At 57.1% G+C, this 21911-nt stretch overlaps 2 protein-coding genes across 5 annotated transcripts in view; one reads left to right on the top strand and one right to left on the bottom strand.

Annotated features, from left to right (window-relative positions):
* Positions 1–12655, top strand: part of CBL (Cbl proto-oncogene) — an 84330-nt gene extending 71675 nt beyond the window's left edge. For both annotated transcript variants that reach the window (XM_006739711.3, XM_081799305.1), the window contains 4 exons: positions 1602–1742; positions 2103–2203; positions 2891–3073; positions 4510–12655. In XM_006739711.3, coding sequence (XP_006739774.2) covers positions 1602–1742; positions 2103–2203; positions 2891–3073; positions 4510–4784 — 700 coding nt within the window. In that variant the 3' untranslated portion in view covers positions 4785–12655. The remainder of the gene's footprint in view (positions 1–1601; positions 1743–2102; positions 2204–2890; positions 3074–4509) is intronic.
* A 388-nt stretch (positions 12656–13043) lies between these two features.
* On the bottom strand, positions 13044–21578 carry MCAM (melanoma cell adhesion molecule). 3 transcript variants are annotated; one of them, XM_081799306.1, is made up of 18 exons: positions 21425–21578; positions 21199–21262; positions 20376–20466; positions 18420–18544; positions 18114–18321; positions 17958–18028; positions 17783–17870; positions 16799–16978; positions 16568–16689; positions 16323–16485; positions 16108–16226; positions 15893–16034; positions 15650–15771; positions 15393–15534; positions 15231–15302; positions 14896–15043; positions 14466–14685; positions 13044–13986 (listed from the first exon to the last, which is right to left on the bottom strand). In XM_081799306.1, exons 3-18 carry the CDS (start codon positions 20440–20442, stop codon positions 13957–13959), a joined length of 2019 nt encoding a protein of 672 aa, XP_081655432.1. In that variant the 5' UTR covers positions 20443–20466; positions 21199–21262; positions 21425–21578; the 3' UTR covers positions 13044–13956. The 3 variants fall into 3 exon arrangements, with proteins under 3 accessions (XP_081655432.1, XP_081655433.1, XP_081655434.1); XM_081799307.1 differs by having other exon boundaries at positions 14466–14583; positions 21425–21576; XM_081799308.1 differs by lacking the exon at positions 14466–14685 and having other exon boundaries at positions 21425–21576.
* Between the last annotated feature and the right edge of the window lie 333 nt (positions 21579–21911).

The following is a 21911-nucleotide window of genomic DNA, read 5'->3' as shown; positions in this document are numbered from 1 at the left end:
CCCTATGTTTTCGCCAATACTTGGTATTTTTTCTTAATCTTTATAGGTATTTCTCACGAATAATTTATTACGAGAAGTTTTAAGCATAGAGTCAGGGTGACAGATTTTTACAGTGATCATCCATATACTCCCCACCTGGCTTCTACTATTAGCATTTTCTTATCCTTGTTTTATCACACATTTCTAGCTATACTTTTTTTTTTTTTTTTTTTTAATCTCTACACCGGGGTCGCCTGGGTGGCTCAGTCATTAGGTGTCTGCCTTCGGCTCAGGTCATGATCCCAGTGTCCTGGGATCGAGCCTCGCATCGGGCTCCCTGCTCGGCGGGAAGCCTGCTTCTCCCTCTCCCACTCCCCCTGCTTGTGTTCCTTCTCTCGCTGTGTCTGTCAAATAAATAAACAAAATCTTAAAAAAAAAAAAAAAAACAACTCTGCACCCAATGTGGGGCTTGAACCTACAACCCTGAGATCAAGAGTTGCACGCTCCATGACTGAGCAAGCCAGGCGCCCCTCTATCTGTACTTCTATCCATCCATCAGTCTATCTTTTTGGACACATTTCAGAGCAAATTGTAGATACTAATACATTTCCACCTCAAAACCACAGCATGCAGCGCACAAATTAACATGAAGACATGAAAAAAAAAATCTCAAGTTAGATTATAGGGACTGTCTGTGTTAGGTTTCTGTAGCATTTAAGGGTCTTACAATCAATCAGCTGTTGCTTTTGTAACTGGGAAAAATAAACATTGAGTAAACACAGGCGAATCCAGTAGGTGCTCCTTCTAGTTTCAGAGTGTTTAGGATGTACAGAAACAGTACAAAGAGGGAGGGAGGAGATACTGGCTTTAGCTCACATTCCCAGGAGCAGTTGGGTGAATGTGTGTGTGCCTGTGCGCATGTGTGTGTTTCTTAATTTGTGCATTTGTTTTGTTTTCTTGTTATTTTTGTGTTTGGTTTCAGGGGGTGGGTAGCAGGAGAGGTTTTGGTTCCAGAGTTTCTGGGTGAGAGCTCTGGGTGTAACTGCAAGATCCCTGACACAGGAGTCAAGATGGGAGGCCTGGTCTCAGATTTGGTGCTAAGCTACCAAGGACCTGATCTCTTTATTTCAGATGTTTCTTATATCAGACGAGGAGAAAAGGTGTTTATACTATGACATAACCTATGAGAAAGCTTTTGACAAGCTGTCTACTCTTTGAAACTGTAGGTAGATTCTAGAATAGGGATTTGGCCGCATACTGTCCGAGAGCCACCGCTGCTCCTTTAGGCCGGCGAGAGAGAACCTGGTGCTCCAGCCCTGGGACGGGGACTCCCGACTTCTTTGGGGACTGAGACTAACGAGTATCAAGTACTGCGCCTGTATAACCCATCTCAGACAATGTAGCTGCATCTGTGGTCAGCTGAGAGCAGAAATCTATCAGTGCTTTTTGTAATAATGCCCTTTCTTGGCCGGGAGAAGTAACAGTTCCCTAGGTGGCATCCTTTCTGCTCTGTCAGATTTGAGTCGTGCCCTGGTTGAAGGCACTCATTTCATACTTGCAAGTTTTGCAGCTTGTTAGTTGTTTTCATTTTCTTTCTCTGTCTTTTATTCTTCCTCTTCCAGGCCTCTTCCTGTGCCAAAGCTGCCCCCTGGGGAGCAGTGTGAAAGTGAGGAGGACACAGAGTATATGACCCCCTCCTCCAGACCTCTAGGGCTGCCGAAGCCAGATGGGAAACGGCCTTTGGAGACAACCCAGAGTTCACGGTAGGCTCAGGACAGTCCCATCTGGGAATTGGGGTGACGCCACGCACCTGCCTGGCTGCTGCGTGTGCAGTGTCATCCAGCCAGAAGTAAAGCAGAAAGATGTATGCAGCCCCTGATGTTTGGCCTCTTGCAGCTATAAGCAATTCCACTTACGCTTCCTCACTGTCACAGTCATTTCGGAAACACGCATCTATTAGAAGAGTCAGTCTTGGGACATTTGTTAGTGATCCTGGCAAAGGAGCATTGTGTCCTCTTGATAGACTCTGGGTCTGGAATAGTGAAGAATAGATGAGTCTTAATCAGTTTGCAGGTAACAGAGTTCTGTTTCTGAAGATCCTCTGCCCCTTCCTTCTGGTTCAGAGTGTGTGATTGTGACCAGCCGATCGATAGCTGTACATACGAAGCGATGTATAATATTCAGTCCCAGGCAACGCCATCTGCCACAGAGAGCGGCCCCTTCGGTGAGTAGCCGTTCTGCCACTTGGAAAACCATTGCTGTGTCATAGGAATGAGACAGCTTGATCTTAGCAGGAACTCTATTAAATAATTTCCTTTGCAAAATATCTTTGATCCATGGGCAGCAAAACCCTCTCCTCTCTCTTATTTCCCGTTCCCACAGCAAGTTCCCTTTGTGCCTCTTCACCCTTCCAGGGCCTAGAGACACTTGGGTTATAGGGCCTGGGCCTGCCGTGCTGGCAGCTCCCTTTTATTTCCTTGGCTTTTTAGCATTGATGAAATTCTTTTGTGTGTGGGTGGCGAATACTCCATTCCCATATCAGCTAGCTTCCCAAGGGGAAAGTTCAAGAAGGCAGCACACACAGGCCCTTCGGCTGCTCCTCCAAGGCGAAATGCCGATAGAGCTGCTGAATGGATGCTGTAAGATGGCGCTGAGCCTTTGCGTCGGTGGCTGTCACCGTTGGTGGGGGTAGCTCTCGCCCCGTCCGGGAAAGCAGAGCTGCGGGACTGGTACAGACTGCGTTTTCTCTGTCCTTTTATGTCCACCCACAGGGCCTCACCTGGTGGTTGGCCCGGGCTAGACGGTCGGTAACTTCGGGGCTGTACGTGCGGGAATGAATGGGTTTCCCTCGAGCTGCGTTAGCGGACGCGGTGTGTAAGGAGATGGTGATGGCACACACTTCCCTCCATAGGTGAAGGGAATCTGGCCATGGGCCACGCGGGCGCCGGCCCCGAGGGATCAGAAAATGAGGAGGACGGCTACGACGTCCCTAAGCCGCCGGTGCCAGCCGCGCTGGCCCGCCGGACCCTGTCCGACATCTCTAACGCCAGCTCCTCGTTCGGCTGGTTGTCTCTGGAAGGCGATCCCACCACACGTGAGTCTCCAGGCCGCCTTGCGTTTGCGCAAGGTGCGAGGGCAGCCCTGGACGGTCCAGGAGTTGCTGCGTGGCTCCTGGTTTCCGCTGCAGCAGAGGTGACGGCCTGGCGACAGCGCCTTTGTCACCAGATGGTAGTCTCTTTCTCCGCGGGAGGAAAAGCTGGCCCTAGGTCCCAGTTAGGAAGTTAACCCGGAGTCTGATTCTTTGGGGTTCTGCCAGACTTAGAAAAGAGGCTGTTACTTAAACCCTGGCTCCTCCTGGCTGGCGGTAGGTGGGACTTCTGGTGCTTCTGAGTGTGTGGTAGGACGCTGGTAACGACGCCTGGTGGTCCAGAGCACGCCTTCCTGACTCCTGGGCCCTGTCGCATTGCCAGGCCGGCGTGCTGGCTCTGGAAGGCACACCGAGTGGCCTTGACCGTCCAGGGCTGCCCTCGCACCTGTGGCTGCCTGGGAGCGCGGCAGCCGGGGTGGCCGTCCCTTTGGAAACTGAGGCCCGCACCCGGGACAGCTGGTGAAAGCTGGACAGCATCCAGTTGCCCAAACAGGCGGTGGCCCCACCCACCCAGCCTCGCTTCCTGCGGCTCCATGGCCACTCAGGCTTGCTTCTGTTTTCCTCCTTTGTCAAAGGAGAAGGTTGGTGTCCTCTCTGGCCCCGTCTGAAACGTTTTAAATCATCCAGGCACTGCTGTGCGTGAACACTTGTTGCCAAGTGTGTAAAGCAGGACGCGGACGCAGGTGTCTGCGCAGGGGACAGCAGTGTTCCTTGTCCGTGCAGCAGGTGCGTGGTATATTTAGAAGGCTGCTCCTGCCAGGGGGAGGAGGAGGAGGCTAGCTGCTGAAACCCTGGAACCTGTAAACCCTGGCCCTTTGAGAGCCCAGGGGCCCCGTTACAGTAGGTCAGCCTGATCCTGGCACACAGTTGTTCTTTTTTTATGTTTCTTTTTTTTTTTTTTTTTTAAGATTTTATTTATTTGAGAGAGAGAGAATGAGAGACAGAGAGCATGAGAGGGAGGAGGGTCAGAGGGAGAAGCAGACTCCCCGCCGAGCAGGGGGAGCCCGATGCGGGACTTGATCCCGGGACTCCAGGATCATGACCTGAGCCGAAGGCAGTCGCTTAACGACTGAGCCACCCAGGCGCCCCTCAAAAGAGCCAGTCTTTTTTTTTTTTTTTTTTAAGATTTTATTTATTTGACACAGAGAGAACAAGCACAAGCAGGGGGAACAGCAGGCAGAGGGAGAGGGAGAAGCAGACTCCCCGCCGAGCAGGGAGCCCGATGCGGGACTCGATCCCGGGACTCCAGGATCATGACCTGAGCCGAAGGCAGTGGCTTAACCAACTGAGCCACCCAGGCGCGCAACACACTGTTGTTCTTGCTGCCGTTGAAGGAGGGTTGCCCCCAGATCTGCAACTCTTTTCTGTTTGATTTCTTCTAGACTTCACTGAGGGTTCCCAAGTTCCTGAAAGGCCCCCCAAACCGTTCCCTCGGCGAATCAACTCGGAACGGAAAGCAGGTGGCTGTCAGCAGGGCAGCGTTGCCGCGGCTGCCTCGCCACAGCTCTCCAGTGAGATCGAGAGCCTCCTGAGCCAGGGGTACTCCTACCAGGACATCCAGAAAGCCCTGGTCATTGCCCACAACAACGTCGAAATGGCCAAGAACATCCTCCGGGAGTTTGTCTCTATCTCGTCCCCCGCCCACCTCGCCACCTAGCCCAGGCCGCTTCGCTGCCGTGTCAGAGGACCAGTGAGCCGGCGCTCTCCCCGGGGGCCCTCGGAGGGCAGAGGCTCCTTTGGAGACGTCACAGTGAGGTCTTGCCCTCTCTGTGGGGTTCCACGTCTGTGGTTCCAGGATTTCAAGGCAGTGGAATGAACGTGGAGCAGCTAGTGTGTTTTATTATCTTATCTTTTTGAGAGTGGATTTGAAGGTGTCCTTCAGTCCCCACTGCGAGTGTGGATTTTTATTGAACGGTTAGCCTACCGGGGGAACAGTCCAGAAAGCGGTGGGAGAAGTACTGTGCTGTAAATCCTCCTGGGGGACTTTGGACTTCCCTGGGTTAAGGATGTGGTTGTGTGTCTGTCTGTCTGTCTGTCTGTCTGTGGTGGCGTGTGCCCTGTGATTATAAGATGAACCTGCTGTGTGTGTTAATCCCGGGCGGGGACTTAGCACAAGAGGTGTAGGAAGGAATCGTCTAAAGACTTCCATCTGCTGTGCTGCGAGACCCAGCCCCGGCGTGTGGTAGAACTCCAGCATCCCGTGCGGCCTGGATGATCATCCCGTGGCTCGAGTCTTGTATTTTTAGAACACCCTCCCTCTGTCCTTTCCCCTGCCTCCTCGGTGTCTGTCACTGGCACTGGGCTTGCTCTGACCAGCCTCACTGAAGCCAAGTGGCTTAGAGGATGTTCTTGATTACGTGTGGTGCTGTTGGTTGGTTTGGTAGATCGGTGGGGCACAGACCAGGACTGTCGCTGTATCGTTATAGTCCTGTTCGATCCTCGCGGCTGACGCCAGTCCCTCGGAAGCACTGTTTCTACAGGAACATTGCATCTGTTACAGTAGGATGTTTTCATTACCCGAATTACACAATGACTGATTGGAGCTAGAGGCCTTCAGGTACATTCCATGCCCTCCCCAGAAGACCGTCTGTGGGAGTCCGTTGCCTTCCTGCCAGGTTGTGTGTTCTCATGTAGGTCATGGGTGTTTCTCCTTACTGGGAAGGGAAGAACACTTGTTTCCAGCCTGGCTTTCTGGCCTGAATACCACAGAACTTTGAGGAAGCTTCATTCACATGCTGTTTACCTTGTTAGGCAGAAGATGCACAAAATAGGATTAATCTGTTTGGTTTTTCTTCCCAGGGAATTAATTCCAGCTTGTGTGGGCGTCTCCCTTGGAACACGAGCCAGGTTATACTTTCAGAAGAGATTTTAGTCCTTGCCCTTGAAGGGGAGGGGCTGGCACCCGTAGTAGCACAACATTTTGCTGGTAGTGAGCACCAGGCCTCCACTGGGTGCCACCGACGACGTGGTTTTCTCTTGTGCCCGTGGCTCTGCGAATGGAGTGTCTCCTCCCCTCCCCTCTTCACGCTAGTCCTCTCCGCTCTTCCCGGACCGTGTTCTCCGCGGCAGTCACACACCCTGTAGTGTGATACACGAGTTCGCAGGGGTCAGAGACAGGAGGTGAAAAGCCCAGCAGCTGGTGTGAGTGCAGGTTTGTGCGGAAAATTTGGAGTCCAGCGTGGGGCAGCCGTGAGTCGGTTCCCGTAGGTGCTGCGGAATGAGCCCCGGTCAGTGCAGTGCTGACTTCCCTAGCAGGCCGTACCCCCCCGCGGTGTGTCAGAAGCAAGCCACTCTGACACATCTACCCTCCTCAAAATCCAGATCATGCTTTTGGCTTTAGATCCAGACAGAAATGAATCTCTTGAGGTATGGTTTCTTTCCCACATTTTTGTCTGTGGAACTAAAACCTTTTCTGACTCTTCTCTTGGCTTTCAGCTGTTCCTAGACCTTTTGGCTTTAAGCTCCTGCCTCAGAGCCATTTACATTCCCAGGGTAGACGGTACTGGACCTCTTGTTGATTGGCCATGGCTCCCCAGTGTCTGCTCAACATGGTGGAGAGCAGCACGGCCCGCCGTCAGGTCCGGGCGCTGCTGGGAGCCGGGTTGGTGGCGGCGATTGGGAAGCCGTGACCCAGCATCTCCTGCGAGCCGGTAAGGAGAGTGTTCCACCTGTGGTTAACACTCAGTTTGCATTTTGTTTAGATGCTGAAGAGCCAGACAAAGAACTAGGAAAACTGGCAGCATTTTCCGTGCCTGTCCACACTGGAAGTTTCCTTGTCTGCAGACACGGTCCACAGTCTGAAGATGGGTCAAGAGAACAGAGCCCTGGTTCTGCCTATCTCTTGCCTGTTCGGTGTATCCCAGATCTTCTTTGGAGATTCTTTCCTTACTCATAGAGGCCAAAGGCAGGTTCATCCCTTTTTTCCCAGTTGAGTGCCCCCGTGGCTCCTGGGGTCAGCCCTGAGACCGGGCTGCATCAGATCCCAGGGTCGGACATACGCGTCGGTGACCGGCTTGCTGGTTGGCCTGTCTGCTGTGGGTCTGCGGGCTTCCCGGGCGTTAGATCGTTCTGGGAGGTTTGCTCCCCTTGGGTGCTCTGAGGACAAACCTCGGCCATGCCTGAGGCCGCCAGTGTTATTGCCTCAGGACAGTTTCCACGTGGGCATTTGTCTTGAGGGGACTTCCAGAACTTTTAATTTCTTAGCTTTTCCTTGGACTGAGGCACAAATAACCCTTCTTCATCTTCCAGTTGTATGGCAGTTTCTAATTCCTGGGCTCTGCTCAGAATTTAAAATTTCCCTTTCAGAAGTGGGCTCTGAGTTTTGTCATTTTGGGCAGATCCCTCTCCTTTCTCCCTTCGAATTACAAGTGGTTTCTTCTCTGGTCCCTTCCCAGGTGGATAAGGTCAAAAAGCCACTTTGAGGTTTTGTCAGATGCATTAGGCTCTTCTCTTCAGTGCGGTCTCCTGCTTTCCCTCTGTCTTTCCGGCTTGTTCTGCACAGCCTGCCTCGTCGTCCACTGCCCCTGCCGGCCTTCTTCCACTCAAGTACAGGGTTCTCGAGTGGAAAAACCTGTGGGCTCTATGATATACCTCCCTTGAAGAAATGAAGAGATTGGGCAGTTTCTCGTCTCAGCGTTTACCTGTTAATGTTGATGTAAATAGTGATCTGTACCTGTGGATGGCCATTCTCCTCCCCTGGCCCTCTGTCCCCCCACAGCGCCCCTCTATACACTCTGCCCTTCTGTTCTCTTACCCACAGCGCCCGAGGGCCCAGCATCAGTTAGCTGTTCTGTGGATCAAAATTTTTGGTGGGGAGCTGCTATCCTTCATGCTTAAAGTATTTATTTCCTCTGTAGAAAAGTAAAATATAACCCATGGTCCACACAGCCAACGTACAAATGAGTTTTTGTAAATTTGCTAGCAGAGTAGGGACCAAGCTCTATATTCCCTTTAAGGCACCATTAATAAGATCGACACCTGTTTTGGGTGGTCAGCGCAGGTGTTGATGCAGAATATTCTCCTACCTCATGTCATGACAGTCAGGATTATAGACCTTCTTCCTAAACTGTACCTTCCCCTTCCTGCCATTGGCCTTTCTGACTCCGGTGGCCACTGCCCAGGGAGGAACGGCGTTCGGACCACTGGCCTGGCTGCGTTCCGGTTAGCCTGTTCGTTCAGCAAAGGTCTGTGAGTGATTCCCATGTGCCGGAAGTGCCAGTGCCGAGCCCTTCGCTGCCACCACGTGCGGATTTCCCGATGCCGGCGGATTGTACTTGGGCCGTCTTGCCCTTGCATCTGGCCCTGAAATAGCCCTTCCCAAGGAGACTGTGCAGTGTGTATTTACAGCTCTTTCATGTAGACACGTATTTCCTTGTAGAGCTGTCCTGGGTAGGAGCAATTCAAGGCTCTTCATGAACCCCTGTTGTCTTCCTAGAGCCTTGATAATGTCTGGGAGATTCCGCGGTGTCAGCCTCATGGGGACCCGCCGTCTTGGATGCCTTGCAATGGAATCTGTGTGGTGGGTTGAGGCGCATATTGGCTCAGAGTCGCACAGTAGGGCAGTTAAATGTTTAAGCAGAGCATCTGCCCACAGTCCCCTCTCCAGTCGAGTGCCTTCCCTGATCTTTTTACTGAACTGCTTTGAGTCCCTAGTCCCCCACTGTTGTGAAGTTTCCTTGTCACCCTCCTGGGACCTGTCACCATCTCCCATTCTCCTTGAGACTTGTTTTCCAGCCCTTCAGCGACCTTTGCAGCTCATCCTGTGTCCTAGAAGGGCTGAAGGTGTGGGAGACAGGTGGATACCTAACGTTGGGTCCTGGTCTTGAACAGATGTATGTGCTCTCCCAAGAGCCAGGCAGTAAAATAGATGGAACTCAGTCGCTTCTCAGAAATGCCAGCCTTTCTGTCCCAGGGTAGGGAGCCCAGGACCCTAGAACTTAGCATCAGGATGCACACATCACCATTCTTCTGCTAACTGTGCAGGCTTTAGAAATTCAAGCTGAAGTAATCTACGTCAGCATAAAGTGGTCCTGGCACCACTTTGACCCCAGCCTGTGTCGCAGTCTTTCTTTAGAAACGCATCAAGCCATTTGTGCACAGAGGAGGGTGCATGCTGAAAGGAGGTCACGGTTTTATATTGTTGACTGTCCTGTTTAGGAATCCTTCAGATGCAAGAAACAGGTTTCCAGGCTAAAGAAAGGAGGGAGTCCTAAGGATGCAGGGTATTTTTATAGACCCCAGTATAGGAAGTACAGTGGGTTCTTACATGGAGCTGGGGCTGTCAAAATTTGCACCTAGTCCTTTCTCCTTGTCCTGCACCGCCCCAGATTAGACAGCCCTGTCCGCAGGTCCACACGACCTCCCGGCTCTCGGGATCACCATGCACAGATTCCCAGGGCCTCTTACTCCTCTTCTCAAGAAAAAACACGATCAGCCCAGCACGTTGCTCGGGCCTCTACCCCTGACTGGTCAGCCTGGGCACAGGGGTGACAGTGGCCCCCTCAGGTGGGAGTCGGGGGAGGGCTCTCAGAGAAGAGGCTTCAGACGGGATAGATACCCTAGAAGTATTTTAGTAGCAAAACTGCTGTCGTGTACTGCCTTTTTTCTTTTTTTTTTTTTTTTTTCCCCAGAGAGTGGAAAGGCAGGGCATGGGACTGTATCTGGGACATTGAAGAAATTCTTAGGTTTCGCTTAATTCGGGTTTCCGTCATCTTTGTTGCTTTATTTCGTGTTTTAATTCCCTTTACCGGTCTTGGCATCCAAGATTTCTTACCTCCCTCTTCAGGACCAGTTTCTCCTGTTCCGGAGCCAGTCTGTTCTTAGGTGACATTTCTTTGCCTTCATTCAATCTCAGGTTTTTAGCCTTCTTTCGTATTATTTGGAGAGCAGATGACAGATCCCACTGTAGCCACCCATGGACCTCTGGCTCTCTTCAGGTTTTCTCGCTGAACATATATTCATTCTGTGGGCCCGTGGCCCTCCCTGCCCTCCTCCTTCACCCCTGCATTTGGTGTTTGCTGCGTGCGGAGAGCTCTGTGGTAATGTTCTTAGGCAAGCCTTCCGAGGTGCCTCAGAAACTACTTCCCTGTAGCCAGCAAGACTATCTAATAGTTGGGACAGTTGCCAGGATATAAATCCGATGTAGATTCCAGTTTAGAGGAGAGTTTTGACTGAGAGCTCTTTAGACTGGAAACCCTGGTCTTCCCCGTCCACTTGCTTTCTTTGTAGTGCCGTATCAAAGCCTTTATTTTTTGGATTTTTACAGAACAGCTTCTGCTTGCCTAAGTGTTTTGATCGATCTTACCTCATCCAAGGGCCTGTCCCATGTTAGTAAGGCATTTCATAATTACTTGTAACTTTTTTAAGCTATTGGAGTCGTTTGGAGTACACAGAAGTAACCTAGTAATCCAAAGATACACGTTGATGAAGGGGGGTCGTTAGCCTTTGCATTTGGTATATCCTGGACTCGGTCCAGAATCCAGGAGCAGAGGGACGGCAACGCCATGCGCCCGTGTCCTCGGACATCTGGGTTGGTTTCAGAGGGGAGTACCGCTGTGTTCTGGTTCTGCTAAGTAGCACCAGAGTAAGAGGTGGGGAGATAGGGGTGGGTGGAGGCACATCCACGTTCAGATGGGAACGTCAGCCCTTCGGAAGCGCGCCTGCCGATGCTCCCGATGCTCCCGATTGCTCGGAGTAACAGCTGTCTGGACATCTCCCTGCCCCTTCCCTTCCCTGGGGTAGTGCTTGAGAAAAATGTGGCGGACCACTCCCTCTTGTACAGAGCAAAGGCTGAAAGCCAACCTCCGTGCTCCTACTGATGAGGCAGCCAAACAGATCAGCAGAGTTGTGATCACCGGCTCCGGATTCTTGGCTTCTTCCTACAGTGAACTCGCAAATTCTCCTCCCAGACGGGGGTGGGGGGGTGCAGGCCAGACTGCTTGCCCACGCTTCGTGCCCTTACGTCCGTGTGTGTCTGCTCCCTCCTCCCTACCTACCTCTGACCCTGTTGTGGGTGAGGGTGGCCCTGCTCACGGCTGTCTTGAAACTGAGGAGGCAGAGAACTACTTAGGAGTCTGGAGACCCCGTGTTTTCTCTCCCCTGGCTTCCTTCTGCTGTCTGGGTAAGCCTGTAGGCGCAGCGCCCGTGAGAGTGGATACCTCCTGACCTACCCGTCTCAGTGTCTTGGCCTTGACCTCCTGCTGAAACACGCGGTAGAGGCGTGGCAGCTAGGAGGTGCCTCCTACATTTGCTTTCTGGCTGCAGTGACTTGGAATTTTTAACCTTATATATCTTTTTCCTTTATTCAAAACAGAACAATTTTTAGCATACCGAAAAAAAAAAAAAAAGCCAAACATTTTGTGCCTTTCTAAGGCAGCACTGTGTCCCAGGCTGCATTTTAGGACTTAATATGGAAATATCAGAGTCTTAGCTCCTCTACCTTGAGCGTCAGTCCTCACAGTGTAGGGGGGAGGAGGAGAGGCTGTGTGGGGCTGGGGAGAGGGCACATAGGTGCGGCGGGGCAGTCCCTTCCCCCTGCCCTGATGCCGTGTCGGGAGAAGCCAGCGTTACCCTGGGAGCATCTGGTTGGTTCCATTCAGAGTCGTAGTTACAGGTTGAGCGATCTGTCTCCAGCCAGAGGAGAGAGACTGTTCTGGGATTCCCAGGAGTGCCCTGGACCACTTGGCACGTGCCAGCCTCCTGGTCCTGCCTGGTAAGGCCCCAGCTGCATGCAAGAGTGGAGGATGGGCTCTGCTGACAAGGGGGGGTTGTTTCTTTGTGCTGCATCCCGAGCTGGCCTAGACCTCCTGCCTCTCCCTTCAGACTCGGCTTTCCTCTTACTTGAAGACTTGAGTCTTAGAGCATTAGGCAGCCGGTGCCCTCGGCGGGGTCGCTCGCCCCTGGGAGAGGCAGCAAGGCCCGCGCCCGAGCCCGGCCTCAGGCTTGTGTGGCCGCTGTAGGTCTGTGCAAAGGAAAAAGACAAAATGCTTTCTACGTGGTATTTTACTTCTCCCTCTCCGACCTTTTCAGTTCCTCCCTGCCTTTAACTAATAAGGAATTGGGAGAGAAACCCTTCTTTTTCAAGTCCTCCCTCTTTAGGATTTTGACATTCTTGACCTGGGTGGGGCTGAGGAGAACTTGATGCTTTCTCCAGAATAGAGAGTCCCAATTTGTGTATCAGTGTTAAAAATAAAACAAAACGAAAACTTAGATGAGATTTTTGTGGACTATTTTAAAAATGTGTCATTAATATAAAAAAAATTTATATTAGCAGTATTTAATCATTCTCACCTGTAAAGAATAAAAACAGAAGGTAAATATTCTTACAGAGAAGAGCAGAGCTTTAAGATTCATTTTCAAGTCCCTTTTGTTTTGCCAGTGTATTAATGTTTAGAGGTCTGTTATACTAATGTTATTTATTAATTTTTTTCATTTCCATACACAGTTAACTAAAGAGCTTTTTCAAGCACCCATGTCTGTAAAAAAAAAAAAAAAAATATTTTTAAATAAAGTTTCTTTTGTTGTAGCAGACTGGAGTTCTTGCTCTTCCGTGGGGGTGGGAGAGCGACAGACAGACTCGGCCCACCCAGTCATCACGGTGAGGTAGGTCTGCGCAGGAGGAAAGCCCTCCTGCCGGCAGAAGGGCCCCGTAGCTCCTTGCCCACAGCCCGGCAGGCCCTGCAGGCTGCCTCGGGCAAGGCGGCTTTGCTGCTGCTAAGAAGGGTCATTATCCTCTGTGGTAGAACTTGAGCCATTTGCTCAGAAGCAGAGGTAACCCTGGTCCCCGCTCCCAAATGCAAAGGGTTTGGTATTCCTTTTAGTGCAGTGCCAGATCCGGAGGCCCCAGGCTGCTATGGTACCGTGATGAATAAAAAGCAGTGTGACATTTCTGGGACAATTAAGCTTTATTTTTCATATATATATATATATATATATATATATATAAAGGAAATTTGCAAATGTACACACGACCTAACAAAATCACATATACATACACGCACACACAGATACACAAACACACCCCAAAGCTGCAGCCAGGCCCGCTCCTCGTCCCGAAGTACCATTCTCCCGTGAGGGCGCTTCTGCCAGAGTCTAAGCCCGTTAGCTCAGTTCGTAGAAGTTTGGTGCTAGCAGAATTATAGCCTTGATCCTCCTAAAAGACAGTCTGGACCTCATCTCTGTCCGCTAACCCCACCTTTTAGTCTGATACGACCCCGTGACTGGGCAGTGGGAGCCAAACTGCGGGGGGAGGGTGCTGGGCTCAATGGCCTAACTCTGGAAAACTGCCTAGCTTCCTCCCTGCAGGGACAATGAGATACACCCAACACCTCTTTTAAGGAATGACACCAGTCCTGGCTTCTGCCCAGAGGAAGGTGGGTCACAAAAGGGGCTCCTGAAGCAGGTGGGTAGCCGCTTGTCATGAAGGCTGTGGTACTCTCCAGAACGGTGTGAGAGGGGCCTGGGCTCAGTGAGCCCTCACTTCAGCGACACAACTGAAGGACGAGGCCAGCCTTCGGAGCAGGAAACCAGCACCAAGATAAACAGGCTGCCGGCTGAAGACAGGTATGTACACCCACAACATGGTCTGTGAGAAACTCCTTCCCGCTCCCAGGATGCTGAGGCCCCTCCCTGGGGTGAGTATCACCCAACAGTGAGACGGTGGCGGGCTGGCTCAGCCCTCTGAGATGGGGCCTACACGCCAGCTGCGGCAGGGGCCTTCTCCACAGCCCGCTTCGGAGGCTTTGGCGGTCGTCCTGAGCGTTGGGAGGGAGGGGGTGAGTGGGGAGCAGAAAACATTCCAGGTGGGAAGGGCGCTCGGTGTCCTGGGCGGGCTAGTGCCTCAGATCGATGTATTTCTCTCCCTAGAAACGGGTGGACAGGAGAGGTAAGGGGGGCGCGGCGGGGACAGGGACGGGAGTCTGGGGTGTGAGCGCTGAAGGGACCAGGGACTAAAGCCAAAGCTGATGGATGAGGCGTGGAGGGAAGCAGCGGGAGGGGGTGGTGGGGCAGGGCGGGTGAGCCTAGGCCCCCAAACCAGACTGGCCACACCGCACCTGGTGACCTGAGCCACGGCACTGTTGGGGAAAGGGTGGTGGTGACGGGCAGTGTTTGCTCTCAGTCCTGGGAGCTACCCCTTCTCCAGGGTCCCTCGGCCACTCGCCTCACCCTACCATCTGGGACTAGTGTTAGGAAGCCAAGACGGGCCTGCTCCCAGTCTCCCAACAGAGGAGGAGGAAGTGGGGAGACAGAGTTAGTGTTCGGGGACACGAGAGCCATCAGCCCCTGCTGCTCGCGATCCCTGAAGCTGTGTCAGGCGCTGGCCGCAGGAGCTGCCTCCTACCTGGTCTCCGGGCGCCCTCTGGTCACCGCTGCTGCCCTGTAGGAGGCCCATCTCTTCTGGGAGCTTATCTGACTTAACTTCAACTACAAATTCGCTCTTACGAGACGGGGGCAGCGTGCTGGGAGGGAGGGAGGGAGGCAAGAAGTTGGCATCTCGGGGAGGCTCACTGGCAAAGACGTCGGACTGGGCGATGATGGGCTCTTCGGCGCTCCGGGGCCAGCTCAGGGAAGGGGGACAGGCGACGAATGGAGACGTGTGGGTGATGGCAGCTAGCCAGTGGGCAGGAAAGCGGGGAGCACTCACCCCCCAGCGGCCCCCTCCTGCTCCGAAGGGGTGAGTGGGGGGGGCGGGCAGGGAACGTCCCTGCCCAGGCGACAAGCTGGGGAGCGCGCGACGGGTGGGGGCGCAGGGCACAGGGTACCGTGCTTACATCTCCTGCTTGCCTGACCGCCCGCACGGCAGCTTGCCCTTCTTGTAGAAGAAATAGAGGACGGCACCCAGCACGGCCAGCACCAGAACACACACAGTCACGGCCACGATGGCCACGCCCTTGCTTTCAGGCTCTGGCAGCTTCTTCTCTGTCCCACAAAGACGCTCCGGGTCACTCCAGGCCCCAGGCGGCCCGGTTCCCACCATGCCGCGCCCCCAGCCCAGGGCTGATGGAAGATGGGCCCCTGCTCACCTTTCTCAGCAGGGCTCCCCGGGGAAGGGTCAGGGCAGGAGGAGGCTGCCCGCCCCGCTCTCGAGCCGAGACGGCTTGCTTACCTGTGGAGGTGCTGTTGGCTCGGACGGAGGGACTGACGGTGGAGGTGCTCAGGCCGGTGCTTCTGCTGGAGTCTGGTGAGTGGTGAAGGCGGTGGAGAGGTGCGTTAGGAAAAGCGCACACTGGTGCCCACACCCCGCCACGCCGCGGGATGAGGCCCTTACCCAGCTCCAGGAGAATGGTGGTGGTGTTTGTGCCTAGGGAGTTGGAAGCCACGCACTCAGCCCCCGTCCTCAACAGCTCTGGGGTCACGAGGACATTCAGGACACTCAGGACGCCCTGCGGATCTTGGTCTTGTTCCTGTGCCTACAAGGACGGAGGAGCCGCTCAGGGAGGGGGGCACGGGGAGGGGGCCCAGAGCCGGCAGCAGAGCCCCGGGCAGGGATTCCTGAGCGCGGGCAGAGGCGGCGGGCCTGCTCACCGTGCCCGCGACGCTCCAGGAGATGCTGGGCCGGGGATGTCCCGAGGCTTCGCAAGACAGATTGAGCACCTCGTTCTCTCGCACCCGTATCTTCCTCTCCTTCAACGTCATCCATGGGGACCCTTAGGGAGGGAGGAGTACGGGTGTGGCAGCAAACTCTGCTAGCCTGCCTCCCCGTCCCCACCAGCGCACCCCAGGGCAGCTTCAAGGGGCCGCCTGATCTCTGCCCAGAGGGCCTCTCACCAAGAATGGCCACGTGGACCAGCTGCGTGCGGTTCAGGCCCGGGACGCTGGGCACGGATGCAAAGCAGCGGTAGCCTCCCCCTGCCTCGCGCGTCAGGTCGTGGAACTGGAGCACAGACCCCTTCTCCAGCACCTGGCCTGTCTGGGGTGAGAGACGGCGTCAGGGGCTCACTCCCAGCCCCACGCAGCCCGCAGCCCCAGGCCTGCCTGGGTACCTTCTCTCTCAGCCACTGGAACTCCACGGCTTGGTTACTCTCTGCCTCACAGCTGAGGGTGAGGCTGCCGCCCTCCCGGCTCTCCGGGGCTGCAGGGCTCACCCGCACGTCGGACACGTCTGGGGACACAGCAGTGGTGTCAGCCCGGGCGGGGCGAATTCCCTCTTGCCACCCCCCAGCCCGGGCCCCCTTGTCCTGGGCCCCTGGCCCCTCACAGTTCACCAGCAGCTCCTGTGGGTCGCTCAGCAGCGAAGCCATGGTTTCCAAGTCCAGGCCCTGACACTGATAGAGCCCACTGTGCTCCTTCTGGGCAGACTCCAAGACCAGGGCCCCGTTGTCTTCGGGTGTCATCTCCTCCGTGTCCTTGGTGCCGAGGTTCTGGAAGAGAGCGGAGGGGTGAGCGGAGGGGCCTCCAGCCAGTCCCGCGGCCCACGGGCCCCCAGCGTGGCGCCCTCCGCACCTGCTTGCTGATGGTGAAGTGGGGCGGGGGGTTGCCGTCCGCCAAACACCTGATTTCCACGCGGTCGCCTTCCTTCAGCGCCCCCACGGGCTCCACCTCCAGCCACACCTTCTCCGCCGGGTCTGCAGAGGCACAGGCCGCGGCCCTCAGCCCCAGAGCTGTCCCCGCGCTGGGGAGCGGAGCTAGCCGGGGTTGCCACCAGCCTCAGCCCAGGGCCGCACCGGGACTCACAGAAAACCTGGACGTTGACTTCCCGAGACTCCTTCATGTGGTTGCCGCTGGGCAGCCGGTAGTTGAGCTCACAGTAAAACCGGGCATCTTTGTCTTCCTTCGCCAGCTGGGCCTTCAGAACGCTCTCCAAGGTGTACAGACCACTTGACTCCACGATCTGGGATGACTGAATGTGGACCCCTGGCCGGGGAGAAGGCGGGGGCGGGGAGAAGGGCTTGGCCGCGGCCCCGCCTCTGCCCCCAGCCCAGAGTCCCCGGGGGGCACCTGGAGAGGGACCCCTGACCCTCGCGCGCGCACACACACGAGGACGGGACGCCGCAGTGACGGGGGGAGGCAGTGGGGAAGACTCCAGACGTCCACCAACCGGGGACTGCTCAGTTAGCCCCCCTCCACCATCCCCACCGTAGGCAATCCGGGGGTCGGGGGCGGGGGTGGGCAGAACAATCAGGTACAGCTCCACAGGCTCCTCTGAGCTTTCCAGGACCCACCGACCAAAGAAAACCAATCCCGGCGTGACGACAGACGCCACACCAAGCCACTGAGGTCGGGGTTTCTCAACCTCAGCGCGACCTTAGCTGGGGCGGGGGGGCTGCTGTCCTGTGCACTATGGGGTGTTTAGCATCAGCTCCCCGGACGTGACTGGACGTCCCCGAGGGGGAGCAGCATCAGCCCTGGTTGAGAACCACTGCTTTAGATGATAGAAAAAAATAAAAGCCTCCACGTGCCTCGGTGTATGTGTGTGTGTGTGTGAGTACCCAGAAACCGGATGGAAAGAACAAACACGGACAGCAGAGATTACTTCTGGGAGGGGATCCGGGGCGGAAAGGGAACTTTCCTTCTAGATCTTCTGCACAGTTTAAATTCTCAGGAAAAGATTTTCAGGCGTCACTTGTGTACTTGAAGCAAACAAAGCACAAGGAAACGCAGGGTGGTCCCTCTCTGGTGCCATCAGCATGGCTTCTTAGGGCGCAGAGGGCAACTCACGGTTCTTCTCCTCCTTCAGGGAGTGGCCGTTCTTATACCAGATGACTTGAGGAACGGGGTACCCATTTCTCCCCACACAGGTGGCCACCTGAGGAGGACACGGTATGAGTCTCCCTGCCACGGAGGCCCCACCCGGCCCCACCCGGGCTCCTGCTTCCCACCTGGCCAGTCTCACCTCCTCAGGCTCCTTACTGCTGACCGAGATGCCCAAGGGATTGACCTGGATGGTCGGCTCCTCCGGAGCTTCTACAAGGGAAGGAAATGAGGGGCCCGGGACCTCCACCACCAACGACCACCCGCACGGCCCACAACCCTCAGGTGGGGCACTCACTGTAGACACGGAGTTGGATGCGGTGCTCGTGGGACTGAGGGCGCTTGGCCTGGCACAGGAAGATGCGCTCGTCGTGGGGCGTGATGTGGCTCAGGGCCAGCGTGGTCCCTCTGTCCTGGAGACTGAGCCGCTGCTGGTACTCCCCGGGTTCACTCTGGCCCTGGCCCTTGCGCACGCGGAAGATGAGCGTCGGCTTCTCCTTGTGCACCTGACGGCCGGTGTTGGAGAGGACGTGAGGGTCCCGGGGTGCAGGAGGGGGACAGCCGCCCGCCCCCCTGCCGCCCTCTCCAGGGCCCGCGCACTCACAGAAAACCAGTCCACGTGGCTGAAGTTGCCCTGGGAATGGGAGGGGCCGCACTTGAGAAGCGCCGTGCCGCCCACTTCCGCCTCCACCAGCTCGGGCTCGGGGGGCTCCGCCTCTCCGGGCACACCTGGGGTGGAGGAGGCCCGTCCCAGCAGCTGTCGGCTCCAGCTGCTCTCCATGCCCTCCCTGCACGCCCCTGCCCTGCAGCTGTTCCCCCTACCACTTGCAGGGTCCAGAGGGGACTCGGTCCTCCTAACCCTCAACCCCCCTCTACCTGCTGCCCCAGGCAGCCCCCTCTCCCCTGACCGCCCCCACCGTCCCCCCTGTTCGGGAGAGCTGAGGGTGACCGTCTCTGGTCATTGCAGCAGAGACCCTGAGCACGAGCATCTTCCAGATGAGGCTGGCAGAGGGGCAACCCAGGCTCTGGGCCAAGAGGAAGGCCCCTTTCCTTCCAAGCCCCCACCCCTTCCAGTGAGCTCAGAGTGTGGGAATGCAAGGCATGTGCCAGGCTGAGCCACACAGGCCCCTTTGTGTCCCCATGCCCGCCGAGGGGAAGACACCACTACTCTGCCCCCCAAAGAGCCCTCCCCAAATTTCCCGCAAGACCTAGTGGGCCAACCATGGCCAGAAGCTCCCATCACACGCTCCCTAAGCAGTACCTCTGAACATCCCACAAACTCAGAGGACCCCATCCTGGGAGTGTTGTGAGCATGGAGGGGTCAGAATCCCCCCCCCCCCCAGGGGTCAGGGCAAGGGCCAGGCAGTGGGCAAGAGCGACGTCAGTGGTGCCAGGGTGCTCCCTGCCCTGTGAGGAGGTGATGTCACTCAATACCATCTGGCAGGCCTCAGGGACGCTGGGCTATTGCCCTGGGCTGGCTCCCAGACAAGGAGGGCAGATGGAGTGGTCTTCAACCCAGAGCACAAGCCTCGGGTCCCTGACTCGGTTTCCCCAGAGCTGAAGGAGCAGGGCACGGTGGGGCTAGATCTGCTGCCGCTGTGGAGCCCAATTTCGCCCCTTCCCCAGAAACACAGCTTGGGAGCCAGCAGCCGGGGGTACCCCAGGGACACTGCAGGCACTGGGCATGAGGCCAGTGAGCTGGGTACTGCCTGGCCCTCCCCTTCCCCAGCCGGACAGCGGCTGGGACCCAGGAAAAGGAGCCAAGTGAAACACGCCACACCGCTGCAGGCCATACAAGGGCAGCGTGCACCCGGGAGCGCCGGGCAGTTCCAGAGAAAAACTCCGAGGTGCAGGGGCGCTCTTCCCACCTGAACGGGGTCCCATTCCGGGAGGCGTAATGGATCTGGGGCGCTTCCACTGTGGACACCCTCAATCCCTCGTTTCTGCCACCTGTGATCCCGTCACCCGGGCAGGCGCGAGGCGACCCACGCCGCCCCCCAACCCCTGCCAACGCCCTGCTCGGGCGGGAGCCGCCGTCCGACCCCCCCAACCCCCCCCCCACGCTCACCTCCAGCCTGGCTGGAAGCCCAGGCGGGAGAGGAGGCGTCCGCGCACCCCCTCCCGCTAAGCAAGCTGCCTTTTTCCAGCAACAGGCGGGCGCAGAATTCGGGCTTTGGGGATGCGCTCTCCTGCGCCTGCCGCCGCCGCTCCAACCGCGGGCCCCCAGAGTGGGCACCTGAGGCAGAGCTCTCCCCAGCTCCCCGAGAGGCTCGGCTCCACCCCTTCCCGCTCCGGGCAGCAGCCTCCTCCCCGCCTCCCCGGTCCTCCTCCCGGGATACTCCAGAATCCAGGCTGCAAACTCGCCGCACCGAAGAGTTGCACGCGCGCAAGACGCCGGGGCGCCGGCGAGGAGGAGCGCACGCCCGAGCGCAAAGCCCCGGCCCGCAGCGCCCTGCCCGCTCCGCTGCCCGGCACGCTCCGCCGAAGCGCCCCCCCGACCCCCCGGCCCGGGCCGTTCGGGGCGCGGCCCCCCCCCCCCCCACCGCGCGAAGCCACTGACCCGCGGCGCGGCGACAGCAGCAGCAGGCGGCGAGCAGGAGGGCGCACACGAGCCCGGACGGCCCCATGCTTCCCGGCCGGAGGGCGAGCGCCTAGTGAGCGAGCCGCCGGCCGCCGGGGGCTGACGTCAGGGGGGCGGGGGAGGGGGCCCGGCCCGCCCCGCCCCGCGCAGCCCCCCGCCCCCGCGCCGCTCCGTGGGGGCGGGCCCGGAGCCGCGCCTGGCCGCTCGGCCCCAGCGAGGCCGGGCCGGCTGCCCAGCCCCCCGCCCGGCTCGGGCCGGCCGAGGGGGCAGTGACAGGTGTCTGGAGGCCGGGCTGGCTGGCCGAGGCGGCGGCGAGGAGAGAGAGAGAGGCTGGCCCGGATGCCCAGAGTCAGGCCGGGTCAGAACCAGCCGCGCTCGCCCCCGCGCAGCCCCTAGCAGCCGGTGCGGCCCTGGCGGACCGCGGGGCGGAGGAGCCTCAGACCGGGGCCTCCCGTGCAGGCTCCTCTTCCCGCCTCCGCCTCCTCCGCCCCGCCCGACCCCTGCCACAGAGACCCTGGCCGGCCACGGTCGCTTCCCAGAACGATTGCACCACTGCGGCTGCGGCCGGCCCGGCACTGCCCCCGAGCCTCGCACACCCCCCGCCTCGCAGAGCCGGCAGCTTTGAGGGAAGAACCCTGGGCCCGGTGCCACAGACCCAGAGGTACCCGTCCCGGGGAGTGGAGATGGCGCCTTATGGACTGCCCCTTCAAACCCAAGCGGGATCCCGCAAGGCCCGACTAGCGGGAAAGGGAGGGGGCTGAATTCAGAGGCCCAAGGTTTTCACACTTGTGCACGTCCAGACCTTGAAAATTCTGTTTGTGCCCTCTTCATTCCATGAGCCTAGCTGGGACTCAGTTTCCCCTCACCTGAATGAAGAAAAGAGGCGAAAGGAAGGGTAAATGGGTGCGAGGTCTCCAGGTTGGCCCCTGAAAACCCGTTGCTGTCCTGATGGTTGAAAAGAACCCCCTGCAGGCAGGCTCCCGCACACCCCCGGCCCTCCACCCCCACTGTTGACTGTGGCTCAGCACCTGGGGGGAGGAGAAGCATGGAGGGGGCATCAGATCTGGTTGCAGGCAGCCCTCCACACAGCAAGCTCCCCCTCTTCCCAAACCTGGGTCTTCTGGCCTCTTGAAGGAAGGCTCTGGGGAGTGGGAAGGGCTCTTGCCTCTTAGAGACCCCAGCATCACATCTGCTGCGGCTCCTTCAGCGGGAGGGTCAAATAGAGGTCTGGGTTGGGGGTGGAGGCCTGTCCCTGGCAGGGCAGCCTTTCTGCAGGGTGGGGGAGGAGCCGCGTGAGGCAGCAAACGCCGCAGATGGGCAGGTGACTTGAGAGAAGGCTCCGGGGTGGTATTTTGATGACGCAGAGATGACTGGCAAACTACATCAGCCTCGTTTTTTCGGAACCTTGGTGACCCCTCCTCTCTCTCCATCAGTCTTCAGCCAGAGGCAATGCCAAGCCGGCCAGGGCAGGGGCCTGGAGCCCGGAGCCTGGGTTGGGGGGGAAGAGGACCGTGG

Source organism: Leptonychotes weddellii, chromosome 11 (genome assembly GCF_054177405.1).
Source record: "Leptonychotes weddellii isolate Sample4059 chromosome 11, ASM5417740v2, whole genome shotgun sequence".
Taxonomy (NCBI): Eukaryota; Metazoa; Chordata; class Mammalia; order Carnivora; family Phocidae; genus Leptonychotes; species Leptonychotes weddellii.
Note: the sequence above shows the minus strand (reverse complement) of the source record. Positions and strands in the feature narration are given on the sequence as shown.

Excerpts from the sequence above, each read along its gene's own strand:
- MCAM (XM_081799306.1), bottom strand. The coding sequence starts at position 20,442 with ATGGGGCCGTCCGGGCTCGTGTGCGCCCTCCTGCTCGCCGCCTGCTGC. Across the intron at positions 16,486-16,567 it reads ACTTCACCATCAGCAAGCAG|AACCTCGGCACCAAGGACAC; the intron begins GTGCGGAGGGCG and ends GCTCTCTTCCAG. Across the intron at positions 15,303-15,392 it reads CACCATTCTCCTGGAGCTGG|ACTCCAGCAGAAGCACCGGC; the intron begins GTAAGGGCCTCA and ends ACCACTCACCAG.